The sequence below is a fragment of the Leguminivora glycinivorella genome, chromosome 2, assembly GCF_023078275.1.
Source record: "Leguminivora glycinivorella isolate SPB_JAAS2020 chromosome 2, LegGlyc_1.1, whole genome shotgun sequence".
Taxonomy (NCBI): Eukaryota; Metazoa; Arthropoda; class Insecta; order Lepidoptera; family Tortricidae; genus Leguminivora; species Leguminivora glycinivorella.
In genome coordinates, this window is record NC_062972.1 from 17,392,100 (window position 1) to 17,418,398 (window position 26,299).

At 36.7% G+C, this 26,299-nt stretch overlaps 1 protein-coding gene across 1 annotated transcript in view; it reads left to right on the top strand.

Annotated features, from left to right (window-relative positions):
* LOC125238675 (Down syndrome cell adhesion molecule-like protein Dscam2) overlaps nucleotides 1-26,299 on the top strand; it is a 213,030-nt gene that overhangs the window by 71,372 nt on the left and 115,359 nt on the right. The window contains exon 4 of the mRNA XM_048146068.1: nucleotides 3,103-3,134. Within this exon, the coding sequence (XP_048002025.1) occupies nucleotides 3,103-3,134 (32 nt within the window). The remainder of the gene's footprint in view (nucleotides 1-3,102; nucleotides 3,135-26,299) is intronic.

Sequence of the window (26,299 nt, forward strand, 5' to 3'; positions counted from 1 at the left end):
GTTTGGAACACGATCCTGCCATCTCACCCGAAGAATTGCTCGGAGACACTTTAGGTGGAAGGTGTCGAGACGTTTGATGTCTCCCTTGTACAGACACCAGGTCTCCGAAGCATAAAGCAACACAGGCAGAATTATTGCTTTGTAAACGGCGAGTTTAGTGTGAAGCCTGAGATCGTGTGATTTCCAAACTCGTTGGTTGAGTCCGCCAAAGGCTGCTGCAGCTTTTGCTATCCTGGAGGATATCTCAGACTCGAGACGATTGTCTCTCCGCAATAGACTACCAAGGTAACGAAAAGTTCCTACTTCCTCTAAAGCATTTCCTCTAAGGTGAACAACAGCATCGTTCGCAGATTTACCCCGTGCAGGTTGTTTAAGAATCTGGGTTTTCGACGCGCTGATCACCAAGCCGAACGTACGACACGAGTCGTCTAAATTGTCTAGATAACTTTGCAGGTCCTCCAAGCTGTCCGCCATAAGGCAAACGTCGTCAGCATAGAGAACTTCTGTAATTACAGTGGAGGTTACTTTTCACTTAGCTCTGAGTCGCGCAAGATCCAATATACTTTTGTACGTTCTAGAATTCACCATGATTTGATGGTTACACTTTCGAAGAGCATCGTTCATTACGGCGGAAAAGTAAATAGCAAATAGGGTCGGGGCCATAACACAGCCCTGCTTAACGCCACTAGTGACCGGGAAGTGTTCTGTGTATGTACTTTCGTGACGTACGCGGGCACTCATGCCTTCGTGAAATTGGCGCACCAAGTTGACAAATTTCACAGGACACCCACATTTCTCTAAGACGATCCACAGGGCTGACCTAGGTACACGGTCAAAGGCTTATTATACATATAATATACCTACAAACCATCTTCAAGCTCACTGAAGCCGTTCCTTAAATGGACCATTTTTTTCAAAGTTGTCCACCCCACTTTTTTGTAACATGGGTATTTTTTACGCGAATCAATCACTCAGAATCATTGAGTAATTATTACTTCGTATAGAGGAGCTATAGCAAACAACGAACGTGTCACAGCCTGTAAGCTGAAGGCGGGGCGAGGGGGCGGGGTGTGAACCAATGGCCTGCTTCCGTAACGTTGCAAGCGCTACGATTTTACTCGGCGCTTACGACCTTTCGGTCGCAATGATGAGCCCTGCATAGAGGGCATAGATTAGAAGTCGTAGTATAGAAGTGACATGGGTTTACATGGGCATTTTTTTAATTTATGACTCTCAATTAGCGTGAGTTGTTAACAAAAAACATAAATCGCTGTTAGTTTTGTAATGATAATGAAGCTTGAAATCTGTATTTAAAACTAAACTTGTTTCACGTTCTGAATTTAGATTATAGCTTAGTATAATTTACATAATTAAAACAAAAACGATGTTTTTATTGAAATTCCATGCTTAATTATCGTTGCAAAACTGACAGCGATGTAACTTTTTTTTAACAACTCGGTGAGGCCCATTTTTTTTAAATGACCACATATAAAGCTGCATACGGACTGAGCGTACATGTGTACACGTAGCCGCAACTGGATATTAGTTATTTATGTGACATTTGCATAATGGTAGGCTAATAGGGTAGGTACAAAAACAACACTCATGTTTTAATAAACATGAGTGTTGTTTTTGTTGTGTTAATAAGATAACATGAGTGTTTTAATGCCTAATTATGTATAGTCGCACACATAACTTTATCTACATCCATGTATGTATGGGCGCGGGTTTATCGTCCCATAGAAAATTTGAATTTCGCGCGTTTTTATACTCCCATAATTTGCTTGACCGTCTACCTACCCAAATTCATTCAGGCAGGTTAGGTACTGCACTTACATTTACATACTCACATGAAATTCGACACGCGTATTGAGAATCTGTTATAGACCGAAATGTCGGAAAACTGTGCAATTCTGACAATAATAATTAAATAACCTTTTTTGCGTCGATAAATATATATAATTTAATGTATGATAGGAAACTTGAACTAACTTGCGATATTGTCACGTCTGCTTTTGTTGCATTTTTTACTCTTTGGTTTCAACGAAACATGGCCGCCGCAACATGGCGCTTCGGCATGAGTTTATATTGATACATTTTTTTAAAAGAAAGCGTGTTTAAACAAAAATGCAGTAAACCTACGTATGAAAAGTCACTCCTTGGCTTTTGTTAGATTTTCCTGAGCAGTTTGTACAGTACCTCACTACACATGACGGCATTATTTAGACGAAATATTTTTCATTGCGATACGTCAATCTACCACAGCCGTTCGGCACAGACTAAGCGCGTTTGTGCTGATCAGCTCTAAGTGTTGTTACACAAAATCAAGTTGAGGTGCCCTCTCTAGTTAACATAATTACTCAAAGCTCAGAATCGCGAGCTCTTTCGATCCTGATAGGAGAAAAAAAATGTCCCAAGATTTCCATACATTTTTTCGAACCTTCCATTCCGTTACCGCCATACAAAATGTATGAAAAAATGGTAACGGAATGGGAAAAAAACCTTGAGACACTTTTTTTCTCCTAACAGAATTGAAAGAGCTCGCGATTCTGAGTGGAAACCACATAAAAATTTCCAAATCCAAAAAAAACTCGTATTAGGTACGTACAGATGTAGTGCGAAAAGGGTTTCCTTCGTATATTTTCGGAAACGTTCGTATTTGTCATGCTAGTTCAGTCAATATTAGTACATCTTGTACTGAGACTGACTGAAATAGCATGACATGTTCGTACGTTTCCGTAACAATACGAAGGCAAATCTTTTCGCACTACATCTTTACCGATATTCTATCGGCTTACTGTCATCGGCTTGGCGACAGTAGAAGTCCTACGTCGGCTTATAAATAAGCTTTTTGTACAAAAATGTACATTTTACGCTAGAAGATAGTTACAATTTTTTTTTGCGACTAAGATATTATAAAAAGTCTTCTTCATTATTAAGCAAAGTGTTGCAATTCGAAAAACTTTAATGCATGTTTTATCATCACATACATGCATACTCGTATTCATACGATGAATTTATAACTCAAAAACATTCTAGGGCCTCGATATGTTTCGCATTGTTAATGGGATGCGCATTGATTTACTTTTGCTTTGTTTACAGGTCTCTTCAATTCCATGGATTTTTTTCTAATGGTAAGTAATATTTGTAGCGTGTATCTACATCGTGTGTTTATTTATTTCTTTTGGTGTTTGTACGTGTACAAACACTACGACGTACCTACGTGTACATCGTGATGTACTCTCTGATAGCATCTATCTTCTTCTAAATATATAAAAGAAGAAACTGACTGACTGACTGAGTGACACAACGCACAGCCGAAACCGCTGGTCCTAGAGATTCCAAATTTGGCACATAGGTTCCTTAAAAGGTTTAGAGGAGCACTAAGAAAGGATTTTTCAAAATTCACCTCCTAAGGGGGTGAAATGGGGGTTCAAAGTTTGTATGGGAAAATAGATTATTACGCGGGCTAAGCCGCGGGAAAAAGCTAGTAATATTATATAAGCTATACCTATAGATTAATTAGTGAGGCAGTCACATAAAACATCTCATATATACCTACGTTCATTAGCATGCTAAACTTCGGTAATTCTCTCATTAAAATGCAGTTTCAATTTGCAGTACAGTGCAACCGGACAAAGACCGTTCGTACTTGGTACTTTCAACCCAGCTATTCAAATACGGATAGATAACAATTGCGACAAAGGACAATCAAAAGGAGTTAGCGACAATGTTAGCACATTTGAACGAACTTGCCTCATTTGCCTCTGACTTGCCTGGATACCCTGGGTAGGTACCTAGCCGACGTCACAATCGTATCGTTGATAGCTATCCTTATCGCTTTTATGTAGTAGCGCAAGAGAGCCAGAATGTTATTTCGATCGCCACGTAGTGACAACGATTGTCACTTCGGCTAGGCCAACAGGAGGGGTAAATTTTCCATACAAACGCTCTCGACCAAGGACGATTATAAAGGACCAGCAGAGTCCATACTAAATACCGTACCCCGTTGGCAGCCGTAAATCTATGTCGCTAGATGTCACTAAGAGTGTCATTTGAATAAAAATGTTGTTTTTTTTTTAAAATACGCACGCGGTAGTTCAACGGCATTACAAGTGATACAGTGAAAAGTATATAGATGACGCTAGGGGCCCGTGTCATGTTTCAGTCCCTGTTTACAACGCAAGCCATCGTTCTTATTTTGAATTATGACAATCATGCAAAAGAGTACCATACTGACAAAATTTTCTATCTCTTTCATTTTGAGCGTGACGTCAATGGTTAGTAATATTACTTTCAATATATTTAAAATTTAGATTTTAATGAGGCCATTTCGAACGGTGTTTATGATAGATATCATGTTGACAATCAATCTCCTGACCGTCTCGCTCACACCAATATATTCCCCTATATTTGAACGAGTGCGACCGAAACAGTTGAGTATTATTGAAGATTTTTGAATGTCTAAAATCTTATTGGTAGTTGCAGGAGCGGCTCACTCCGCGATTCTATTGCCGCGCTACAAGTACATGCCGGCGGCCGCGAGTTCGCGGCCTAATCAGGGGTGGCGCGTGTTCTCACGGAACGCACGTTCGCACTTTCTAATGTTACTTTACGTCGCGAGTTTTTTTTAAGGTTCATATGCTATGTCCGCGTGTGGAATGGCTAATAATGCTTAGTTAAATAGATATCATGAATAAAATAAATACCATAGGACATGTTTACACAGATCTACTATTGATAAAGTCCCCCGAAAAGATTCAATAAGGCTTGTGATGTTGGAACTTAAACAAAAATATATAAATACCATATATATATGTGTATCTATGGACTAAAGTTGCCTGAAATAAATGATTTAATAATAATAATAATATATACCTAGAAAGTACCCAAGACTTGAATATAATAGTATAACATTTTATCTGAGTATTAAATCGTTTTAATCCGTAGGCAACCCTATCGCCGGGCGCCGCGCACGTGCAGCTCGTTTCTTTGTTAGAATTTTGTAGGTATTTAAAAAGGCGGCATGTCGTGAACATCAAAGCAGTGGGCCTTCTGTACTTGTACTATTATATATTCTGTGGTAGTTGTCGAAAACCCGCTTTTTTCATAAAGTGTTGGCGCGACGTCAAGTGGGTGATAGGCGTACGAGCAAGTACGCGTTGGATGGTCGACTACTATGCGCGGCGGTTTTTACGCGTACTTACGGTGGCACACAATCGAAAAAGGTCGTCGAGCCATAAGTACGCATACTTGCTCGTATCGTACGTCTATCACCCACTTCAGACTGCGTTTCGATCGGCGTTTAGCGTCAATAATTATCAGCTTGGCTTCATGGCTTTACGAACCTTAGCTCGGACCATCGAATATGAAACTTATAAACTTGTTTATACACAAGGGTATAAAGAAGTTTATAACCAGGTGCTCCATGACACCATTGCACCAATCTGTCGCCAGCGGCCAAGTCACACAACATCCATACTAAGTAATATTATAAATGGGAAAGTGTGTGTGTCTGTTTGTTTGTCCATCTTTCACGGCAAAACGGAGCGACGTATTGACGTAATTTTTTAAGTGGAGATAGTTGAAGGGATGGAAAGTGACATAAGCTACTTTTTGTCTCTTTTTATATCCCCCCACTTCCTTAGAATGGAGGATGGAAGTTTGTGGAGAGATTTTCGAATTTAACGCGAGCGAAGCCGCGGGCAAAGGCTAGTTAACTATAATAATAAAGAAATCGCAGTAAGGAACTTTATGTAGATTTCATTACTTTTTAGAGATAAACAAGCAGTTCCATCGAGACGGCTATTTTTTACAGAATGTTTTTGGTGGGATATACATAGGCATATATAACACTAACCAAGTATCTATTGTCTTAGTCCGTTTTCACATTATCCGATCCGATATCGGATGTCGGAAGGATTTAAATGGAAAAAATCCAAGATAGCGCCTGTAATGTATGGGGTATCAGTCCTACATCCGATATCGGATCGGATAATGTGAAAACGCATAGTCTCATTAATTATGTCAGAGTTTCACTAATTATTTCTTTTTATTCATTTATTATCTCAGTTTAGGTTTATACGAGTACCAAACGAGTAGTATAAGAGTAGAAAATATATTACCAAAACAATACAATCTATCATTAATTTATTATAAAAACGTAATCCAAAGTGCCACACCTAGTCGGCCAGTGCATGGCCTACGCTGCCGATGGTTAGGGTGCTCGGAGTGACATACAAGAAACGCTGAACTATCCGCGTTCTGTCCAAGACGAAGCCTGACCGACGAAGCTAGCAAGTCTCTCTACATGTTAGCTGAAATACTGTCAAACCGTTCACTGTGATTACTAAGATTATTATAAGCAAAATGATCTTCGAATGAACTTTCTGGACAATTGAGATGCATGGGCGCAGTCGAAACCAGCTCGCCCCTTCAGCCGTGTCCCGTTGAAAATCGGAAAGATTCTTTTTCTTAGCACATTTAATGTTTTCAAATTGGATTCGCCTTCTGTCACCTAAACTGGTAAATTTATGTATGAGGTCATTGGTCATACAATTATTAATTTATACAGTTATTAATTCTGTATCTCTACTCGCATTGCTACTGCGATTCTAAAATATTTAATATCCATATTATGAATATTCAATAAATCATACAATGACATTTGTGATGTGACATGGATGTCACATCTGTTGGCACAATGATTGCGTTTTGTTGAACGTATTTGAGCTCAACATATAGGTTTATTATCACTAAGTATATTATATTAATGAACAATGAAACGGATGTGACATTTTCCTAGTCCACCAACGTCATCTAGTCATTTTATTTGGCAATAATTAGACAACATGCGAACAAACTTAGCCAGCGAAGCGATCACAACCGACCAAAAAATATAATTTGTAAAAATTGTGTTTTGAGCCAATATTTTGATATTAAAATAAAGTTTTTTGATAGTTATTCATAGTATAATATAAAAACAAGTAAAAATATGGGTGAAAATATGTTTTTTTCCACTCCCGGGTTACGAAACAACGCCATCTAGTTTTAAAGCAAAAATTAAGCTTTTTTTCAGGGGTACGCTTTTTTGTATGGGCTATATCAGTCTACTATTAAATGGTCCTTGCTCTCGACTATTTCCTCCCTGTTCCTTCCCAACACAGATTTTTATTATTTTTATGTGTGTCGGACCGTTTTGATTTTTTTGATATTATTGATTTTTAAAGACGCTAGAGCCCATCAAAAACTTTCAAACACGGCCTTTTACATCATGACGCAAAAAAGGTGTGATATTTAAAATTGGTAACAATTAGCCAAAAAAAAAAACGATCCGACACTGATTATTTCATTGTTATTCAGATTTTCAAATTCATATGAAGTTGCAGCTCATATCTTACAGCTCCATCATCAGATCAGTTCGACAGTGCCATATTATGTATTTATTGCCGAGCCAGACGACGCAACGGAGCCAACGCTGTTACGTCATCGCCCAAATCTAATGTTTAATTCGTATCATTTTTTGTATTATTTATCGTTTGTGTCTTTTTTGTATTTTGTAGTTTCACAGTGCCTTAGTGTAACTGTAAAGTGTAATGCTGTGTTATTTTTTTTGATTAAATAAATAAATACTTAATAAATAAATAATTTTTATATTGTCAGCAGAACTACATACAGCTGCCATTTCTCATTACGTAACTACCTTAGATTCCATTACATATGTAGTTAGTGAGGGCTACGTAGCCCTAATAAAAGCGTGTTATTTACACACTTTTTTTAGATTTTGCGATATCAAGTAACACGTTCTAAAACTTCTAAAACATCAAACACTCATTCATGGTAGAGGCTCTGGTCGCCATTGAGCCCTAATGGCGCTCCCGTAATTAAATTGAAACCTCGATCGCGTTTGTACCGACGGGGATGTGTGCAAGTGCATTATGTGCAGTTTGGGTGCTTGCATGCTGGAAACCGTTTGTCTGGCTTGACGGAACTTTATGCTGAAGAACAAAAATGTAAGTGCCTCCTAAAAACGATTACCGCAACCATATTTGACCCACGTTTGACAGATATACAAAATTCGAGGTTTGAACTATTACAGAAATAATTAGTTCAAACCTCGAATTTTGTATCTGTCAAACGTGGGTCAAATATGGTTGCGATAATCGTTTTTAGGAGGCACTTACATTTTTGTTCTTCTTTTGTTCACAACAAAAACATGGAAATTTGTTCTATTACAGAAATAATTACAACAAAATTCCATGTTTTTGTTGTTGGATCTTAGTCCGTTTCCACATTATCCGATCCGACATCCGATATCAGATCGGATAATGTGAAAACGCACTTAGGATTATACATATCATATTTCATAACATTTTCTTTTCTCATAGGTGTAATGATCACACTACATTTCTAGTCAAAAAATAATTTGTGCATTAATAATACGAAGAATTATTTACGGCTTAATCTATCAACCGGCAGCCATTAATGTGGCTAGACGCTGGACCAGCTTTTTCGCTTATACGGGTATAATATAGCCTCCGTAATCTACCCTTGACTGATGGAATTTTCTATGACACATTAGATTGAATTTGTACTAAGTGATCTTATTACAGAATTGAGGAATATACCTACACAATATCTTATGAGTACATAAAGCCCTAAAACTCCCTTAGCTTTAACTACTATTATTGCACGTTTACTTATAATTAATACTATAAATATCTATTTATTTTAAAGGGACACAGGACACAGGAAAGGACAGTCAAACTAACAGATCACTTTACATGGCTTGAAAAAAATATAAAATTAGATCTGCAGGGCAAGCACATGATGAGAGTATCTCGCACGCGAGATAGACTACCCACGTACCCATCCCTTTCTAACGCTGTTATTAGAGTAGGACGGGTATTAAGTATATTTAGCGGGTGATATGCTATAGCACCCATTACGTGTTTGCCCTACTGAATAACCAAACAGTTAACCACACATAACTATTTGGTGCGGCGGTGCGGCTAAACCAAATTTTCGGTTGCCTTGGTACAACGTGTATGCATTTATTGTATTCATGTCATATCAGTTGCCCATTTGCTACATAACAACATGCTAGATTTGGTTCTGTACTAATCCTGCGTGTATTTTTTTTTTACCTATATATTTTTTTAATGTTATGATTATAAATTCTGCTTTTCTACTTAGCCTATTCCTAAACAGAAGAATTGAACGTGTATTGTCCTTATATATACTTACTAGTTTCAAGTTTCCCAAAATGACGGAGCGATAGGGTTCGGTTAGCGAGATCCTCCATTGTAAATACATGGATTTTATACGACGAATCTTCTCGCAACTGTGTTTTATAATACGGCTAAGTCGAAGTGTAAAGCACTTCAACTTTAAAGAGGGAAACTGAAGAGAGGATTTTAGGATTTCTTCGGCATGACAGATTTAAAAGTACAAAGTACAAGATATCGAATCTGCAAAGGAATTTAAAAAATCAAACGAAATTCATAACTTTGGCAGCCAAAGGGTAAATTGACTATTTAGGACAGTCGATCAGGGGACCATTTTCCTTTTCGTTGCATGTGTTTTCTTAATCTTTGTCCGGATGCTGTCCATTACCAGGTGCATTTATCAACGGCAGAACAAGATCGATATTTTTTTTTTTCAAAATATCAGACCTCATATCCAGGGCTCGGATTATTTTTCGCATGGTAAGATGAAAGAAAACTATGGAGTCGATATTAAAACTAAACTTTAATTCATATTCATACTCATACTCACTAATTTTCTTAGTCCCGTAATACTTTTGTCCCTTGTGCAGGTTGACAGATCGAAAATGTTAATCGAAAATTAATCTTACTGAATGTAATTAAAATTATTTATGTGGTGTGATTAACGCTAACGTAATGCTACGTTTACCGCAACAAAGTAGTCTGAACCAAACAAAATAGTAACTAATTTGATATAGTTATAGGGTAAATGTAACCCTTTACCAAGCAAAAGGCTTCCCAAATCACACCACATAAATAATATTTAATTACATTCAGTAAGATTAATTTTCGATTAACATTTTCGATCTGTCGATCGACAAAAGTATTACGGTACTAAGAAAATTAGTGAGTATGAGTATGAATATGAATTAAAGTTTAGTTTTAATATCGACTCCATAGTTTTCTTTCATCTTACCATGCGAAAAATAATCCGAGGCCTGCTCATATCATATCTGGATATGTCTTCTATTCTTGTTCTTATTTCGGTTATACTATCACGATATACGCCTTTTTCTCTTTTACTTTGTAAAAGTGCGTTACCTACTTACATAATGCGTTATATTTTATTATACATATATTATGTATTACGTACCTAACTACTGACTACCGTGCGTGGTGGCATGTCGGCTAGCGGCTATAAATCCTAGGCCGAACTAATTCTGAACGCAGCGGTTTAGCCGTAATCCTTGTTTTGGCTAATGACTTGACATTGTGTAGTTGGGGTGGAGTCGAGAGCAGGCGGAGCGACTAGCGTTTTTGTACAAAACACAAATGATAGAATACCTTAAGTTTATGAAAACAATGGGGAGTTGAAGAAAACTCACAATTGAGAATTGTTTTTTATCGTAGCCTAAATGGCCATAGCCTATTTATTTAGGTATTAAAGTAGACAGTTACGCTTTTGTAAAGAGGTCGCAACGCTGGATTTTTTAATTGCATAACTATTTCTTGAAACGAAATCTCTGCAGCGGTCTTTGTCATTCGAGAATCTTAGAGAATGCATAATATGGATCTAGTGAGCTAATGATATAATACTTTATGCCTTCGAAGTTATGAAATAAGTATATAAGGTGTAAAAATTGAACAATTAAAACGAAGTAGACAAGGAATATTTTAAGTAAGTACATAATAATTTCAGCAATAATAATAATTCTAGCCAAGGATAAGACCTAGCCTTACCTGTACTAGACGCAGCGTGCATGCACCATGTATGCTCTGTTTCAGTATCGCGTACCAATTTAAAGCCCCCGAGAGACAAACGGGGCGTACACGTGACTCTGCGGCAATTTATATAACACCTGAAGGGCTTTCTCACGTGAACAATTAAAATTTCATCACTTTATATTGGAACAATGTTGATGTTCTCAAGCTAATCATTTTTTTCGAGGTACTTTGTCACTTACTCATCATCTTCCTTGCGTTATCCCCGCATTCGCCACGACTCATGAGAACCTGGGGTCCGTTTTAACAACTAATACTAAGATTTGGCAAAAGCACTAGTTTTACGAAAGCGACTGCCATCTGAACTTCCATCTGAGCCTAATGAGGAGGCACACTCAAAGGTTATGACAGATGGCGCCACCCTATTAGTCCATTGCACAGATGAAGAATTTCATACATGAGAGCGAGAACATGATATGTTTTTCTCTCCACCGCATAGGAACAGTGATCGGGTATTTGGATGCCACACGGGGTGAATGACCTCAATCTGCTAGTATGGAAGTATGGATATGACGCGGGATTCCAGGTTTTATGTGGTCAGATAAAGGGCAGTTTTTTATCATAATATTATTACGATTACATATTGATTATGAATATATTGCTTTACGAATCAATGTTTTAAATTCATCAAATCATCAATGTTCAATGTTATTATTTCTGAATTAATTTTTCTTAATTAGTTTAGAATAGGCCTCATTTACATAAAATATGTGATTTATATAAAAAATCATTTTACTGTCATCCAAAAAGTACTAAACGGAAACATATTACATACCAAGTCCATCATCAAGCCTACTTCACATGGTAGTTTCCGTAAGGAAATGCAGAAGTTACTTAAGAAAATACTGAAATAGCCATACATGTAAACAGATCAGATATTATTTTAGCGACAAAGAAAGTTTTTTTTTTATATTACACCTAATTAATAAATTATACACATTTCTGTATTATTTTATATATAATTATTCCTATTTACTTATATCATAACTAACACTTGCTTATTCAATATCGTTTATATAAATAAAATGTAGGAATACACGGGAATAGCGTTTATTTTCTCATGAGCGACGGTAGTTACTTACTATCAGGCGATCTGTTTGATCATTTGTCTAATATGACATGAAAAAAAAAAGTCACGGGCCAGACAGCGTATCCATATCACTGTTTCTACTTGACATCCCGCAGTGTGGCATCCAAATCCCCGATCACTGCTTATGCATGGCTGTGACATGCCTAGGCACTTGCATAGGCGCCGCCTGGCGGGATAAAATGTCAGTGTGCCTCCTCATTGGGATTGATGATTAATATGACATCGATATTTTCTCGTGTCTGTCGGAGCGTCCTTATGGCAAGCGATAATGTGGAACCTTTTGCATAAGAACATCACAATTTATTTAAAAACCCTTATAGTACTTATGTCTGGAAGTAAAGTCAGGAGTTACACGTTTTTATAAATAGGCAACGGTGGCTTCTTATCACGTTATGCTTGTTTGCCATTAGGTAGTTACGGCGCACACACCTTGTTGCAATCTGTTTTATTACCTACTATTGTTGTTTTATGTGTCCAGATGTTGTTTTGTCGCAACGGCAGAGCGTAAGCAAGTGTGTAAGTACCTAATTTAATCCAGGCGTTGCTGTAGAGTTAGCACAACAATATTCGCAGGCTCTGATATAAGTGAATGTATAAAATTCGTCATCCAAAAATCATGTAAGGTACTTTTCACCACACCAACTGGTAAAGGCTTACTTTGCTATTCGAAAACAGATAGCAAAATTGCGTTTTATCCACAAGAGTTCAAAGCATTTTCATACAAATTTTAACTTGATATCTTGAGCTGGCTTGTAGAAATCCATACTAATATTATAAATGGGAAAGTGTGTGTGTCTGTTTGTTTGTCCGTCTTTCACGACAAAACGGAGCGACGGATTGACGTGATTTTTTAAGTGGATATAATTGAAGGGATGGAAAGTAACATAGGCTACTTTTTGTCTCTTTCTAACGCGAGCGAAGCCGCGGGCAAAAGCTAGTTACCTATAAATGATGATTTTGAATCATAAATATTGAATAAATTGATAGATTCGATTTTGTTTGATGTTTATAGTCAGTATTTTGTTCGAATGGGTGTGGTGAAAGATTATGTGTTTCACTCGGCGGCAAAGTTTGTTTAACCTTCGTGCCTTGCTCGCTACGCTCGCGGTTCAATATTGGAATTTTTCGCTTGCTCGGGTATCAATATTGGCACATGCGGTTAAATAACATCTTTGCCCCCTTGTAAAACAAATAATTATTGTGAACACGTTAGTATTTAGTACTTTTATACCAAAAGCAGTAGGTACTTACTTTAAAATCGAACCACTATTTACGTCCATTGCTCTGAATCAATTGAAGTAGGTACGCAATTGAGATAAAATTGTAGTACCTATCGTTAGCAGTAGGCCTAGCACATGATTGCCGCGAGAGTATGTCGCCGCGAGATAGACTACCCGTCCTTATGTCATTAATACAGTTAGAAGAAGACGTGTGATCTATCTCGCGGCGACATACTCCCGCGGCCATCATGTGCTAGGCCTACAGATGTGCATGTTAAAATTGTATATGTTCTACTTAGCACAATATCTCGATAGATGACAAATAGTGACGAAAGCAGAATGAGACGAATTGACTAAACACTAATGGGACGATCTTAGATATATACTAACAATAAAAAACTTTGCAGTAGAAACTGAGCGGCAGACGTTTAATATATATAACCTCAGTGTAGCTGTAGTGTTGCAAATGCTATCCGTTCTTGTGAAACATACATAGATAGCAGTGTCCCACCGAAAAATGAACCCGCTTTATATTTATTTATTTAAACTTTATTGCACAAATTTACAAAAAAAGAGTACAAATGGCGGACTTAACGCCTTGAGGCATTCTCTACCAGTCAACCATTGGGCTAAACAGAAAGCTTAGTTTGGTGCAGGATTTTAAAAATTAAATAAGAAAACACAAGTCAGTATTCATACTTATCGCAATAAACCTACTTATATACATATAATAAATACATATTCCGAATAAAATAAAATATATATTAAACACAAATATATATTATACATAAATATATATTATACATACATATATATAATAATTTCGTACCTAGTGTGAGACATAATACAAATACTTAGTCACGAATGTTTTCAAATAGATGCTTACGCAACTTGGTTTTAAACGTAAGTTTGCTCTGAGATTGTCTGATAGGCAAAGGGAGAGCATTCCACAGACGAATCGCTTGACAGGTAAATGAGTCTGACAAGAAGCCAGTCCGATGTGGGAGTATAGCTAGCTTGAGAGTACGAGAGTCACGAAGTACACAACCGGGGCGGGCTCTTATAAACTCAAATTTGGAACTGAGATAAGTGGGTGCTGCTGGATCAAATAAAATTGAATACAGGGTACATAAGATTCGCAATGACCTGCGTTCACGAATTGGGAGCCATTGAAGTTTTTGGCGAAAGGGAGAGACGTGGTCATATTTGCGGAGGTTAAACACGAATCTGATGCAGTTGTTAAGAAGACGATCAAGTTTAGACAGTGAGGCTTGTGTAATGTTAGTGCAACACACATCAGCGTAGTCAATAATAGGAAGTATTAAGGACTGAACAAGTAAGGTTTTCGTACTAGCCGGCAAAAAGTTTTTATGTCTGTAAAGCGCCCGTAATGTATTAGTCACCTTGCGACTGACGTCAGCCACATGTGGCTCCCATGTCAAACCATTGTCCAAGATTAAGCCAAGGTCCTTAACTTGCGATGACAAGGGAATCACGGTGTTCTCGTAAACAATGGGTGTGACCAGTAACAAATCAGTTGTTGAAATCAAACGGGGGCTTCCCAAAACAATGGCTTGACATTTGTCCGGATTAACAGCAATCCCGAAATCACGGGACCATACCGCGATACGGTTAAGGTCTTCATTTATTTTTGCAACAGCACATCCAACGTCTTTGGTACTCGTTTGCGTATAAAGCTGCATTATATATAAAAAGAACTGAAATAACCCGGTCTGGCCACACTAAGCCATACTGCAGCAGGCTTAGGCAAATGCAATCGGCTTTGCGGGCATCTCGGGGAGCAGGTGGCCCAATTGTGTAACACATTCTAGTGCCGAATATCTGCATATGTATTGCAATGTAACTGTAGCCAGGATACCGATCTATGCGTTCTCCGTAGCCACTACCATGAGTGTTTGAGAATTGACAACGTTTCAAAATTTTCAATGTCCCTAAATCGAAAACCATTTCGAGATATTATAACGCTTGTAGATCACATAAATAATTTTTTCAATTTTTTTTCCGTATTTTTAGTATAAAAAATCTTAAAAACAGTTTAAAGGGGAAGTGACGTCAAATAGCTGATTTAGAGCTGCCACTATACCAAAAAAATCTTCCAGTTGGGATGTCACTTGAGTTTGACAGTGACACTTATCACAGTTCGTAGCAAAGATAATAAAAATTTCATGGCTTAGTCTATGATTCCTAGTCATTCACTATTCACTATTTCAGTGACACTTGACAGTCAGACATACCGGACTGTTTGAGCTGACTGTAAAAATTTTTTTTAGAAATGATTTTGTCGTTTTCTTAGGTGTATGAAACAACACATGTGACGTCACGAAGCTGCGTCTTGACGTTTGTAACTTACGCTCTTTCTGCTCGAAGTAGTAATAAGAAGGGAATTTCTCATTAAAATAGCAGTTTTTGGAAAAATAAAAAAATACGTGTATCTTTTAGTATTGAGTTCTTTCAAACCGAACAATAAAAAGTAGTACTCAAAAATATGAAATGTTGTCAATTAAGAATAGGTAACTCGATAGCGTAATCGTCACAAAAACTTACATTCATCGTATAAAAAAAAAACGTTTATTCAGAACGTAAATTAAACCTATTACATATCTTCTGCAAAACCACATTGTGGTTTGTTGGCAGTTGGGTTGGTTTGTTGTGGGGTGTATGGTTTAAGTAGGTACTTAAGTACTCTGATCAAAAATTAAATTTCCCGTAACGTTTATGGCAAGGGGTCACAAACCACAAGGGGACCGCGGTTCGCATTTGGACCGCCGATCTACCTAATATGGACCGCGTTTCATTGTACTGCCGCCTGGACCGGACCGATATGGGCGTCATACTCTTATAATAAGGCCCCTGAAGAAACTAATTGGTGACCCCTCGTTAATGGTATCAAATAATGTATTCCTAGGCGTCTTAAGAGCCCGTCACGATGGGTAAAAATTCAGTATCTGTCAAATTACCCCATTTACACACACTAACGCACGTCACACTTACCAACATACTTTTCGCACACTACCGCAATTTACTGGAAGAGGTCAGTGACCTAAGTGAGAGGAACTTAAGACAGGTCTATAGTTTCACTGAAGATCAGTTGTAACGTTAAAATCCCATCAAAACCAAAAAAGGGAAATATGAGCCAAGTTCAATATTATATATGCCTTGGTTGTTGGCGTCAACGACAAAAGCAGTGAGATCTAAACGGGTGCCAAGTTCAATGGCAGTCCTCAAAATGTTTTATGACAATTGATGACATAAAATGTGTCGCTTAACTTCAAAACTGGGTAAATCCATTCAGCTATAAGGTTGATTATCTTTCAGATCATATTATATTTTTTATATATTCAACCTTAAAGCAGAATGGATTTACCCAGGTTTGAAGTTAAGCGACACAAATATCATTTCTTATAACTTTTATAATAGAATAGAATAGAATATAATTAATTTATTCGTTAACACACACACAAAATAAACGTTACAAATAATAAGACATAAACAAGAAGGAGATCCAACGAAATGGTCTAATCTTCCGATCAGACCATCCGGTGAAACAATCACGACAGGCACATAATATGTATGTAGGGATTGCAATCCGGTCCGGCGGATCCGGTAATCCGGCTAGATCCGGTGCTTTTTTCATGCTACCGGATCCGGTGAAATTCGCCGGATCCGGTACCGGATCCGGTAATGTAATTTAATATGTTAGAATAGTGCAAAAAAAAAACATTTACGCTAACATTTGAACGTAGCTCAACAGGGGATTGCAATCCGGTCTGATTTCCAATAAAAAAATAATTTAATACGTACTTTTTTTGCATTACTAGGCCGTTTGGAAGTAAAATAATGTGCTCAAGTAACGCGTCAAACTTTCCGTTTTTGAATCTGTTAGTGAAATCTGTGCAATTGTTCGCTTGGATGCAAAATGTGGAATAGTGGAGAGTGACAAAGGGCCATACGACAAAACTTTTCGTTAACATGGTAGCACACAAATCCAAGAGTTCCCTCTAACGAAATAACGCAACCATTTCTTTCGGCTGGAAATCGCCTGCCGCTGGAAGGAGCCTTGTCTTCTCCGGGCGCCCTGTAAACTCATGGAAGCGGTCCGTTGAGGATGAACTACGAGCGACCGGATCGAGCTGGAGCGAGGCCACGAGGGTAGCTGAAGATAGGAAGGTATGGCGCGAGCTTGAGAAGGCCCTTTGCATCTCTGTGGTGACGTAGGACTACAAGAACAACAACATTTTCAGCATGATATAAAAAGTATGAGGGCACATTGCTACAAGAATCATAAAAAACAATTCAAAGCTTAAATATGAACATTTTTAAAAGGTATCCAGTAAGATTGTGGTTCCAGCAATATAATAGTAAGGTCAATTACTCTTGATGACTTTAATTTAGCTACTGTAGTTTTTTTAGTTCTTTGCGTGTGAGAAAAGTTAACTGTAAAATAACACAAAACATAATTATCTTTTTTTAAATAGTTATCTCATAATGCATGTAGGTAATGTTATAATGTCCGTTCTTAATTTTATCTTAAAAGCTCTATAGGTATTAGGGCTTGCAATATCGGACGATTTTCAATTCCGGAACTGGTTTTCGAGATTGGACTTCAATTCCGGAATTCCGGAACTAGTTCCGGAATTGAACAATTTTTTTTGGTTTGGTTTTCTGGTGGGTTTTTGATGAAATAATACAATTTTAAATTAAAATTTATTATAAATCGACGTTTAAGACAATAACTCCGTACCTGAAAGGCATATAACACTGAAATTTTCATTTTAGTAATTTTACAGGAAAGCCCATTTTGTGTCAAAATCGGTCTTGCAAGGTATTTCGAACTACAGTTAACGATACAAACGAGGTTTTAGTGCCAGTTTTCTGATAGTGGTCAACGTTACAGTTATTTTTTTATCCATTGACCATCGAAATAATATAAAAGTAATAATTTACAAGAATGGCATAACGTCTTGTTCATTTAACTGTAATAAAAGAAATATTGAATTACCTTTATCAGATTCGAGTAGGGACAAAATATATCCAAGCTAGCCCAAAAAGACATATTTTATGATTTATTCCTAGGTACCTACATGTACACCTTAATTTTTTGTAAAGAAATAAATCATTCTTTTCATATTCATCATTTTCCATACATTTGCTTCTCAAATCTTTTGATTTTGTGGTAAGTGGTAATAGACTTAGATAGAGTTTAGTAAAATATGCACACATCTTTGTGAAAAGTGTATAAAGTAACTACGACGTTATGCTTGTGAATGAATGTAATACCCACAGATTTCGGGAGATAGGTCATGCTGGGCGATTTGTATAGAATACGCCTGTCGCAAGGTCTGCGCAACCCACACAAAGCACCAGTAATTGTAAAGATAATGCACGCACACACCTAATCCACACACACTTGTAGCTGGACGCTCCTATTGCGCAATACACGCGCATCATTTCAATGTATGTGTACACGCGAACGATAAGCGAGCGCGATCGCGCACGCACACAACGATAAATAGCGGGAACGCCTCGCCTCGTTTCCGAGAAAAATGTCTCACTGAGTGAATCGTTTTGTACACCGTTCATTGCGGCGCAAAACACTACACTGTTTACAATATGTTCCTTGTGTAGCCGCAATGTATAATGAACGTTTTAAAGCACAAGCAAACGTAAGGTTACATGGTACAACTCGGAGTATTACGTTGAATTCGTGTTTTATGTGAAATAAAAGGAAATAAATAGTATTTACCTATGAAATGTTATCCTATCGGCTTGGAAATTATTCAGGTCACTGCGATGTTTGCAAGTTATTATTGCACACTCCGGCATTTTTGATAAAACTCGTTTTTCGTCGGTGAACAGCGCGCGTGTACACTCGATGACAGCGGACGGCGAACTGGCGGCGGTGTAGGCCCAATGGGCCTGCATCTGCGACCAGGCCGCGCGCGGCTTGTCCTCTCTATAGAATTTTTTCCTCTGAGGTAATACCAAATACTACGATTTGCGTCTGAACTTAAGACTTTATGCCTAAAATATTCAGTGCTATGAGAAAAGAAGTAAAATTTTGAGTTTATGCCGCTTTAATACCGATTAATTTAGATTATTACTGAAATTTAAGTTCGATCTAATAAATTGAGCATAAATAACGCTAATAAAATAATAATGTACCTAATGTTATTTATTTATATTTAATTTTCCTTCAGTATTCGAGCATAACACTCAACTCCTGGCTAGACATTTTAAATTATCACAAAACACAACTTTCTTCAACAAATATTTACTTTAAACTGATTATATATTTCACTTATTAGCTAAAACAATTGAGAGCAAAACCAGAAAGTGACAATGGTATAATATTAGCGGGTTAAAACTACACTATCTCGCTCTAACTAGCCCTGGATGCAACCCTTTGGTCATAAAATAGGCACTACCTGAATCCGAGCAGTGTCTAACTTAATGAATTTACATATCTTTTATAGACGCGGTGGTAGTTTTGTAAAATAACCAGGCTGATATTACACGTTTTCGTCCAAAAATATATCTTTTTTCAACTCCGGAATTTTCGAGATTATGTGTTTCAATTCCGGAACTGTAATATCGGAAAAATTGTCCGAAATTCCGGAATTTCGAGATTCCGGAATTCCGGAATGCAAGCCCTAATAGGTATTACTGTAAAACAATACACTAAAAATAATTTTGTTATCCTTGATTGTACGTTTAAAAAGAACGAAAGAATTTTATTTGCGACTGATTATTTTAGTAAAATTTACTTGTTACCTGGTAAAAATATTATGCTGAAAACATACAAAAAAAGTTACTATTTGGGTACTTTTAATCCTCAAGGCCAATCCGGCCGGATCCGGCCGGATCCGCCGGATTGGGACCAAAATCCGGCCGGATCCGGCCGGATTGGATATCAGACCGGATTGCAATCCCTATATGTATGTCACAAATATCAATATAAGAGCCAAATTTAAGACGTTTATGTGAAATAGTTTTTGTTGTGAGGACGCCCGTAGAGGCTCCAAATAGTTCGTGTAATATTACACACGATGTTGTCTGCCAGTTCGGTTACTTGAACTTGGCTTGACACGCTGCCGCGTGTTTAGATTGCGGACAGTGTCAATTTAGTGTTACCATCTCACACGAATTAAAATAAATTTGTGCAAACACCATATAAAATCAAAACAACTCTGGTGTAAAAAACAGTGCTTCGTTTATTCTAATTATAAATGGTTAAACCCTTTTCCGAATGAATTAAAATAATTCACTGTTCCTGATTGGTTTAGCCATTATAACATCCGTTATAAATGCACTGAGACAAAGGTTGAGGTTATGTATGAACAGAGGTTGACAGTCAGTTTACATGTAAAATTGTTGCCATATATATAATTCTTCATTAAAATAATAATTTTCAAAATTTAGTTGAAGTTGTCTGAATCTAAGGTTACGTGCCCCGTGTGCAAACACCATTTAAAAATTATATTGAACGTAAGAAGGTAAGTCATACAGAACAATTTTGTGATAAGATAATATATTATTACAATTAATAATTTCGCCATTTACGAAAATAATCGTTTATAGAATATAATTATAATGATTAGTTCTGTTAGTTTTTTCATACGCCACACTGAATGTCTCTTCGCGATAGAGAATGTTGCACACACTGACACACTAAATAATGTGACCAGTATAATGAAAATAAAGTCCAACGAGTTAAAATTAATTTTAAAACTCTTTCATTTTAATAAAGTTTAGAAGACAAAAAATACCTATATTTCTTATCATTGTATTAAAGTTACATATATTTTTTTATTTCTCAACAATAATAAGTAGTAAACAACACAAAAAAAACGATTTTAAACTGAGACTCTTTTAGACGTGACGATATTTATTTACCTTATTACTTTTGAATACATTCATAGCACTGGCAATCTTTTTGTATCCGTATATGATTTCCAGTGTCAAAAATAAATGTCATTGGAGCAAATTTGGCGACACGTCCGCTCCGAACGAGCCCGATCGGGCGTCTGACTCAATAGAATCTGTTCGCAGTTTTGACGTTTGTATGGAAAATTTACGAAAGTTTATATTCAACATTGATTTTATTCGTTCTCTTTGTAAGGAAAAATATGAAAAGGTAATAATTCTGTAGTCCAGTTATCTAGCTTATAAAATAACATTATTTTAAAACTAAAACACGGTCGTACATATTCAAATTTATGAAGATGCCTACAGGGGCCGACCGCATTTTAGTTACAACTTTAAGTAAGTATGTATCTAAAATTGGAAGTGTTTCCTGATTTGTATTACACACTATTTTGCATACACATACTTAAAGTTTATAATTATCAAGAAAACCTTTTATTTGCCTAAAAGGTTTTCGAAGTAATTGCCATTTGATTCGAAGTATTTTTAGACAAATATTGATGTCGTTTAACTTCCATTTACTGTATTTTAGTAGCATGATAACACACATGTAAACTACTGAATTTTTAGTTTAGGATATAAGTAATGCGACAACATCAATTTTAGCAGCCTAAAGTATACAAAATTGAGCTCAGCTCACTCAGACGTGAGCACTATTTGCGGGTTTTCTTAAACTAGTGTCAGGAAAAAAATCATAATTAATTCAGGGAGTAACTTTTCCTTGATGTTAACTACTGATTTTGTAGATAAGAATACGCGCTGTTTAAAACAAGTGCTTTTCTTATCAATAAGTATATACTGAAACTAAAACCGGACGGGCCTCTTAAATTTACGGTAGCGGAACTCTGTTAGGAATCTGCAGTACCAGTACTACACAGAAGCGTGTTTCAAACGATGGTACAGTCTGCGTCAATTCGGATTTGGTGACCTAAAATACTAAATAAATCACACATCTTTATTTCTATAGAATCATTGGCGACATGTGTTATGTTATTTATGATATAATGATCTGTTTATTTATTTGGTAGTCACCAAAGGGCATCGAATCACTACGTGTTAGTGCGTTTTCACATTATCCGATCCGATATCGGATGTCGGAAGGATTTCAATGGAAAAAATTCAAGATGGCGCCTGTAATGTATGGGATATCGGCCCGACATCCGATATCGGATCTGATAATGTGAAAACGCACTTAGGGTAATTAGTTCTTGCAGTTCTTAGGTTTTCCTCCTTCCCTCCCACTTAAATACTAGCCAAACTTATTCTACACAAAAGACAATGTAAATAAAACATGCGCTGGCGCCTTCTCGATCAGTAATAGTATCTAAATACTTAATCATAATCATAACAAAAGCTTGAAAAGTATGGTACATGTGTTACCAAATAACAAAAACGGCAGGCATTTTACTTCAGTAAGATTATTTTCGTGCTGCGATGTTGGTACCAAGTACGTTCATAATTGATTACAGCATGTAGTGTCGATGAGCAGGCCGTCACTAACACTCTGTGTACTTATGGCAATTGGTGCTGACTGTACCACCTAAAGTGGAGTTACATGCTCAGTGAATTTGATGTAGTAATGCAGATTCCTGTTTCCTAACACATGTGACGTTACACAGTAGAAGGGTCCTTAAGTTTAATGTGCAATATGGATCTATTTGCTGAAAATTGTGATATTTTTTTCCTTATCCTTACAAATGCAGCGTTCCTTAGATAAGGGTCTTTCAGTAATGGAAATATATCAATGCCATAACTAGTTTCAGCTGCATTTTTGCATGCAGTTTGAAAACAATCGTAACCGGATATGTACAGTCCTTTTATTGCGATCATGATATTTATCCTGCCTGCCTGCCTGCTGCAGGCTGCTGCGCCGCGGTCCCGGGTTCAAATCCCGGTAAGGGCATTTATTTGTGTGATGAGCACAGATATTTGTTCCTGAGTCATGGATGTTTTCTATGTATATAAGTATTTATATATTATATATATCGTTGTCTGAGTACCCACAACACAAGCCTCCTTGAGCTTACCGTGGGCCTCAGTCAATCTGTGTAAGAATGTCATGTAATATTTATTTATTTATTATTTATTATTTATTTATTTTATTACCTTAAGGTGGGGCATTCCACAAGAAAGTCGCTTACGACATGCTTTTACCTTGTATGCCAATTGCCAGCTATATCAATCAAATCAGTAAAGTTCGAGAAAATACTGCCAATTGGTTAACCAAGTCATGAAAGGTTGTCAGACACAACTTCGCTTTCTTAGTGTCTTCAGAAGTATTAGAAGAATTGCATGTCGTAAGCGACATTCTCGTGGAAATCCCCAGGTATGAAATGGTATGGTAAAACTATTATTTTGGTAATGTAATGTAACATGCCTTTAAAGGTATGTTATTGGTTATGGCACTTATGGCCCTGTTTAGTCAGAGCAAGAACGTATGTAACTGGGACTAGGTAATAAATGAAAACTACGGTATACTACTTATTGCAATACTTACTAGGAGGTCCCAACGAACTCAATGGATTGATCTAATCAAGTTCATAATTTCCAATTTACAAAGGCAATTTCACTGTTGACATTGTCATTTTGATATTTTTCTTCTCTTTGAATAATTACGTAAAAAAATATGAAAACGTTGTTCTCCAGAAGTTTTCAGGAAGCATCCATTTGTTATTTCATATCTTTACGCTGTCGATTTTAAATGGAAAAATACATAATAACGTAATTTCCTGCCTCCTTTTCGGACTAGGATTTTAATAAATAGCCTGATTCAGACTGTAAGATACGTTAAAAATTTACTTTATACAGTGTCTTAAGTACAGTGTTTTGAGTACAGTATCTTAAGTCTTTTCAAACAAAAGCGTCACGTTTAATACAGAAATTATGTAAGTAATAGGCTACTTGACCCTTTTTCAAAGTATGTCTTATATAAACTGAAATAAATGCATCTCTCTTCGCTAACTCGTAATCACATGGTTTGATTCAGTTAGGAGGTCGAACTAGTTCCGGTTCTACCTCAGAGATGGCAGGGGGCGCCTTAGCCTTCGGTAATTGTGTCATATACTTGAAAATTTCGACCCTTGCCGCCGTGACCGGTTGGCCGAGTGGTTTGAGGCATCCGTGGCTATAACGGAGTACGCTGGTTCGAATCCAGCATCGGACACTTGGAGGCCTTGGTCATTTTTTCTTTGTATATGACATTTATTTCAGTTTATAGTTAAATAATAGTAGTGTGTCTACTAAAAAACACAAATTAAAATATTTCCTATGAAATAATTTAATTTGGTCTTAGAGTGAATATGGTGGCGCCATCTCTCTTCGCTAACTCGTAATCACATGGTTTGATTCAGTTAGGAGGTCGAACTAGTTCCGGTTCTACCTCAGAGATGGCAGGGGGCGCCTTAGCCTTCGGTAATTGTGTCATATACTTGAAAATTTCGACCCTTGCCGCCGTGACCGGTTGGCCGAGTGGTTTGAGGCATCCGTGGCTATAACGGAGTACGCTGGTTCGAATCCAGCATCGGACACTTGGAGGCCTTGGTCATTTTTTCTTTGTATATGACATTTATTTCAGTTTATAGTTAAATAATAGTAGTGTGTCTACTAAAAAACACAAATTAAAATATTTCCTATGAAATAATTTAATTTGGTCTTAGAGTGAATATGTCTTATATTATTAATTACTGTCTAATTAAACGAAAAAAAATAGTACCATATTTTATTACGACTTAAAAACCCGCAAAAAAATTATTTAAAGTTTACTTTTACGTGATCAGGCAAAAACAACATCAGCCATATTAATCTATAGAATATCTATGACATGACGTCAGTATATTTAGAAAAAATATTTCACATTGTCACACCCGTCAAGAACTATGAATTTTAATACAATAGAGGTTGCTTCTATGGAGATCAGACTACTACCTCTAATTTCCATAGTTGATCTGAATTATGTGACGTCACTCCATTGACCAACACCGTTTTCGGAGTCCATAATTAAAAAAAAACATACACACATCTTTAATTAAAAATACGCAGTCATCACGCACTTTTAATGCCCGCAAGCTATAAATATTGATTTCTTAAGTCAAATACTACAGAAAACAATAACTTGATGTGCTAAATTCGATACGAGTCTAGTAGCCTATAAAATCCTCTGATGAGAACTGGTGGGAAACGGGTCAGGACCGGGATACGTGGAAAGGGAAAAGGGAGGCCTTTGCCCAGCAGTGAGACACTCTAGGCTCATATAAATAATAAATAAATAAAATCCTTGATATTGACCCAAAGGCGAATATTGAGTCCAAAAATTTTATTCGTTTACTTATTTATTTCTTTTATAATAATCAAATTCATTTATTCTGTATTAATTATACTATGTCAATCTTAGAATTAGGTCAAAAATACAAAATTCAAAAATGTCAAACAATGGCGTAAACAAGGAATATTTAAAGATATTCTGACTATTCGATATAACATAGGTAATTGAACATATATTGTTAACTTTATTCGTTTAATTACAACCTATAGTTATAAAACTTTTTCCTACATATCCTACCCTTTCCTACATATTTGAAACGTTGCCGCTGTCACAGTTACAATCAATATGTAGGATGCTAGTGGACTACGAGCCCAGTGCCGCCAGACCTTCCTCATTTTCTCAAGGACGAAACTTTGGTATAATGTAGCGTTCGTATCGACGTTTAACGTCTGCATATTACCTAGTTCGGCCCGTCGGCCTTTTTTTCTATAAGGTTTTTTTTATGTATTAGAAAATACTGTTAGGATTTGATAATCATCTTCCTGGCTATTTTCACCGGCCGTAACTTTTACCAGACGCTTGAAAGTTTCTCTAACTTACCCTAATTTTCAAGTTACGGCCGGCGCAAATAGTTAGGAATTTATGATTATCAATTCCTAACAGTATTTTCTAACACACATACCTATAAAAATCAGCCTTGAGAATTTTAGGAAAGTTACTGTTTTAAAAAAAACATTATAGAAAAAAAATGGCCGACGGGCCGAACTAGGTAATATGCAGACATTAAACGTCGATA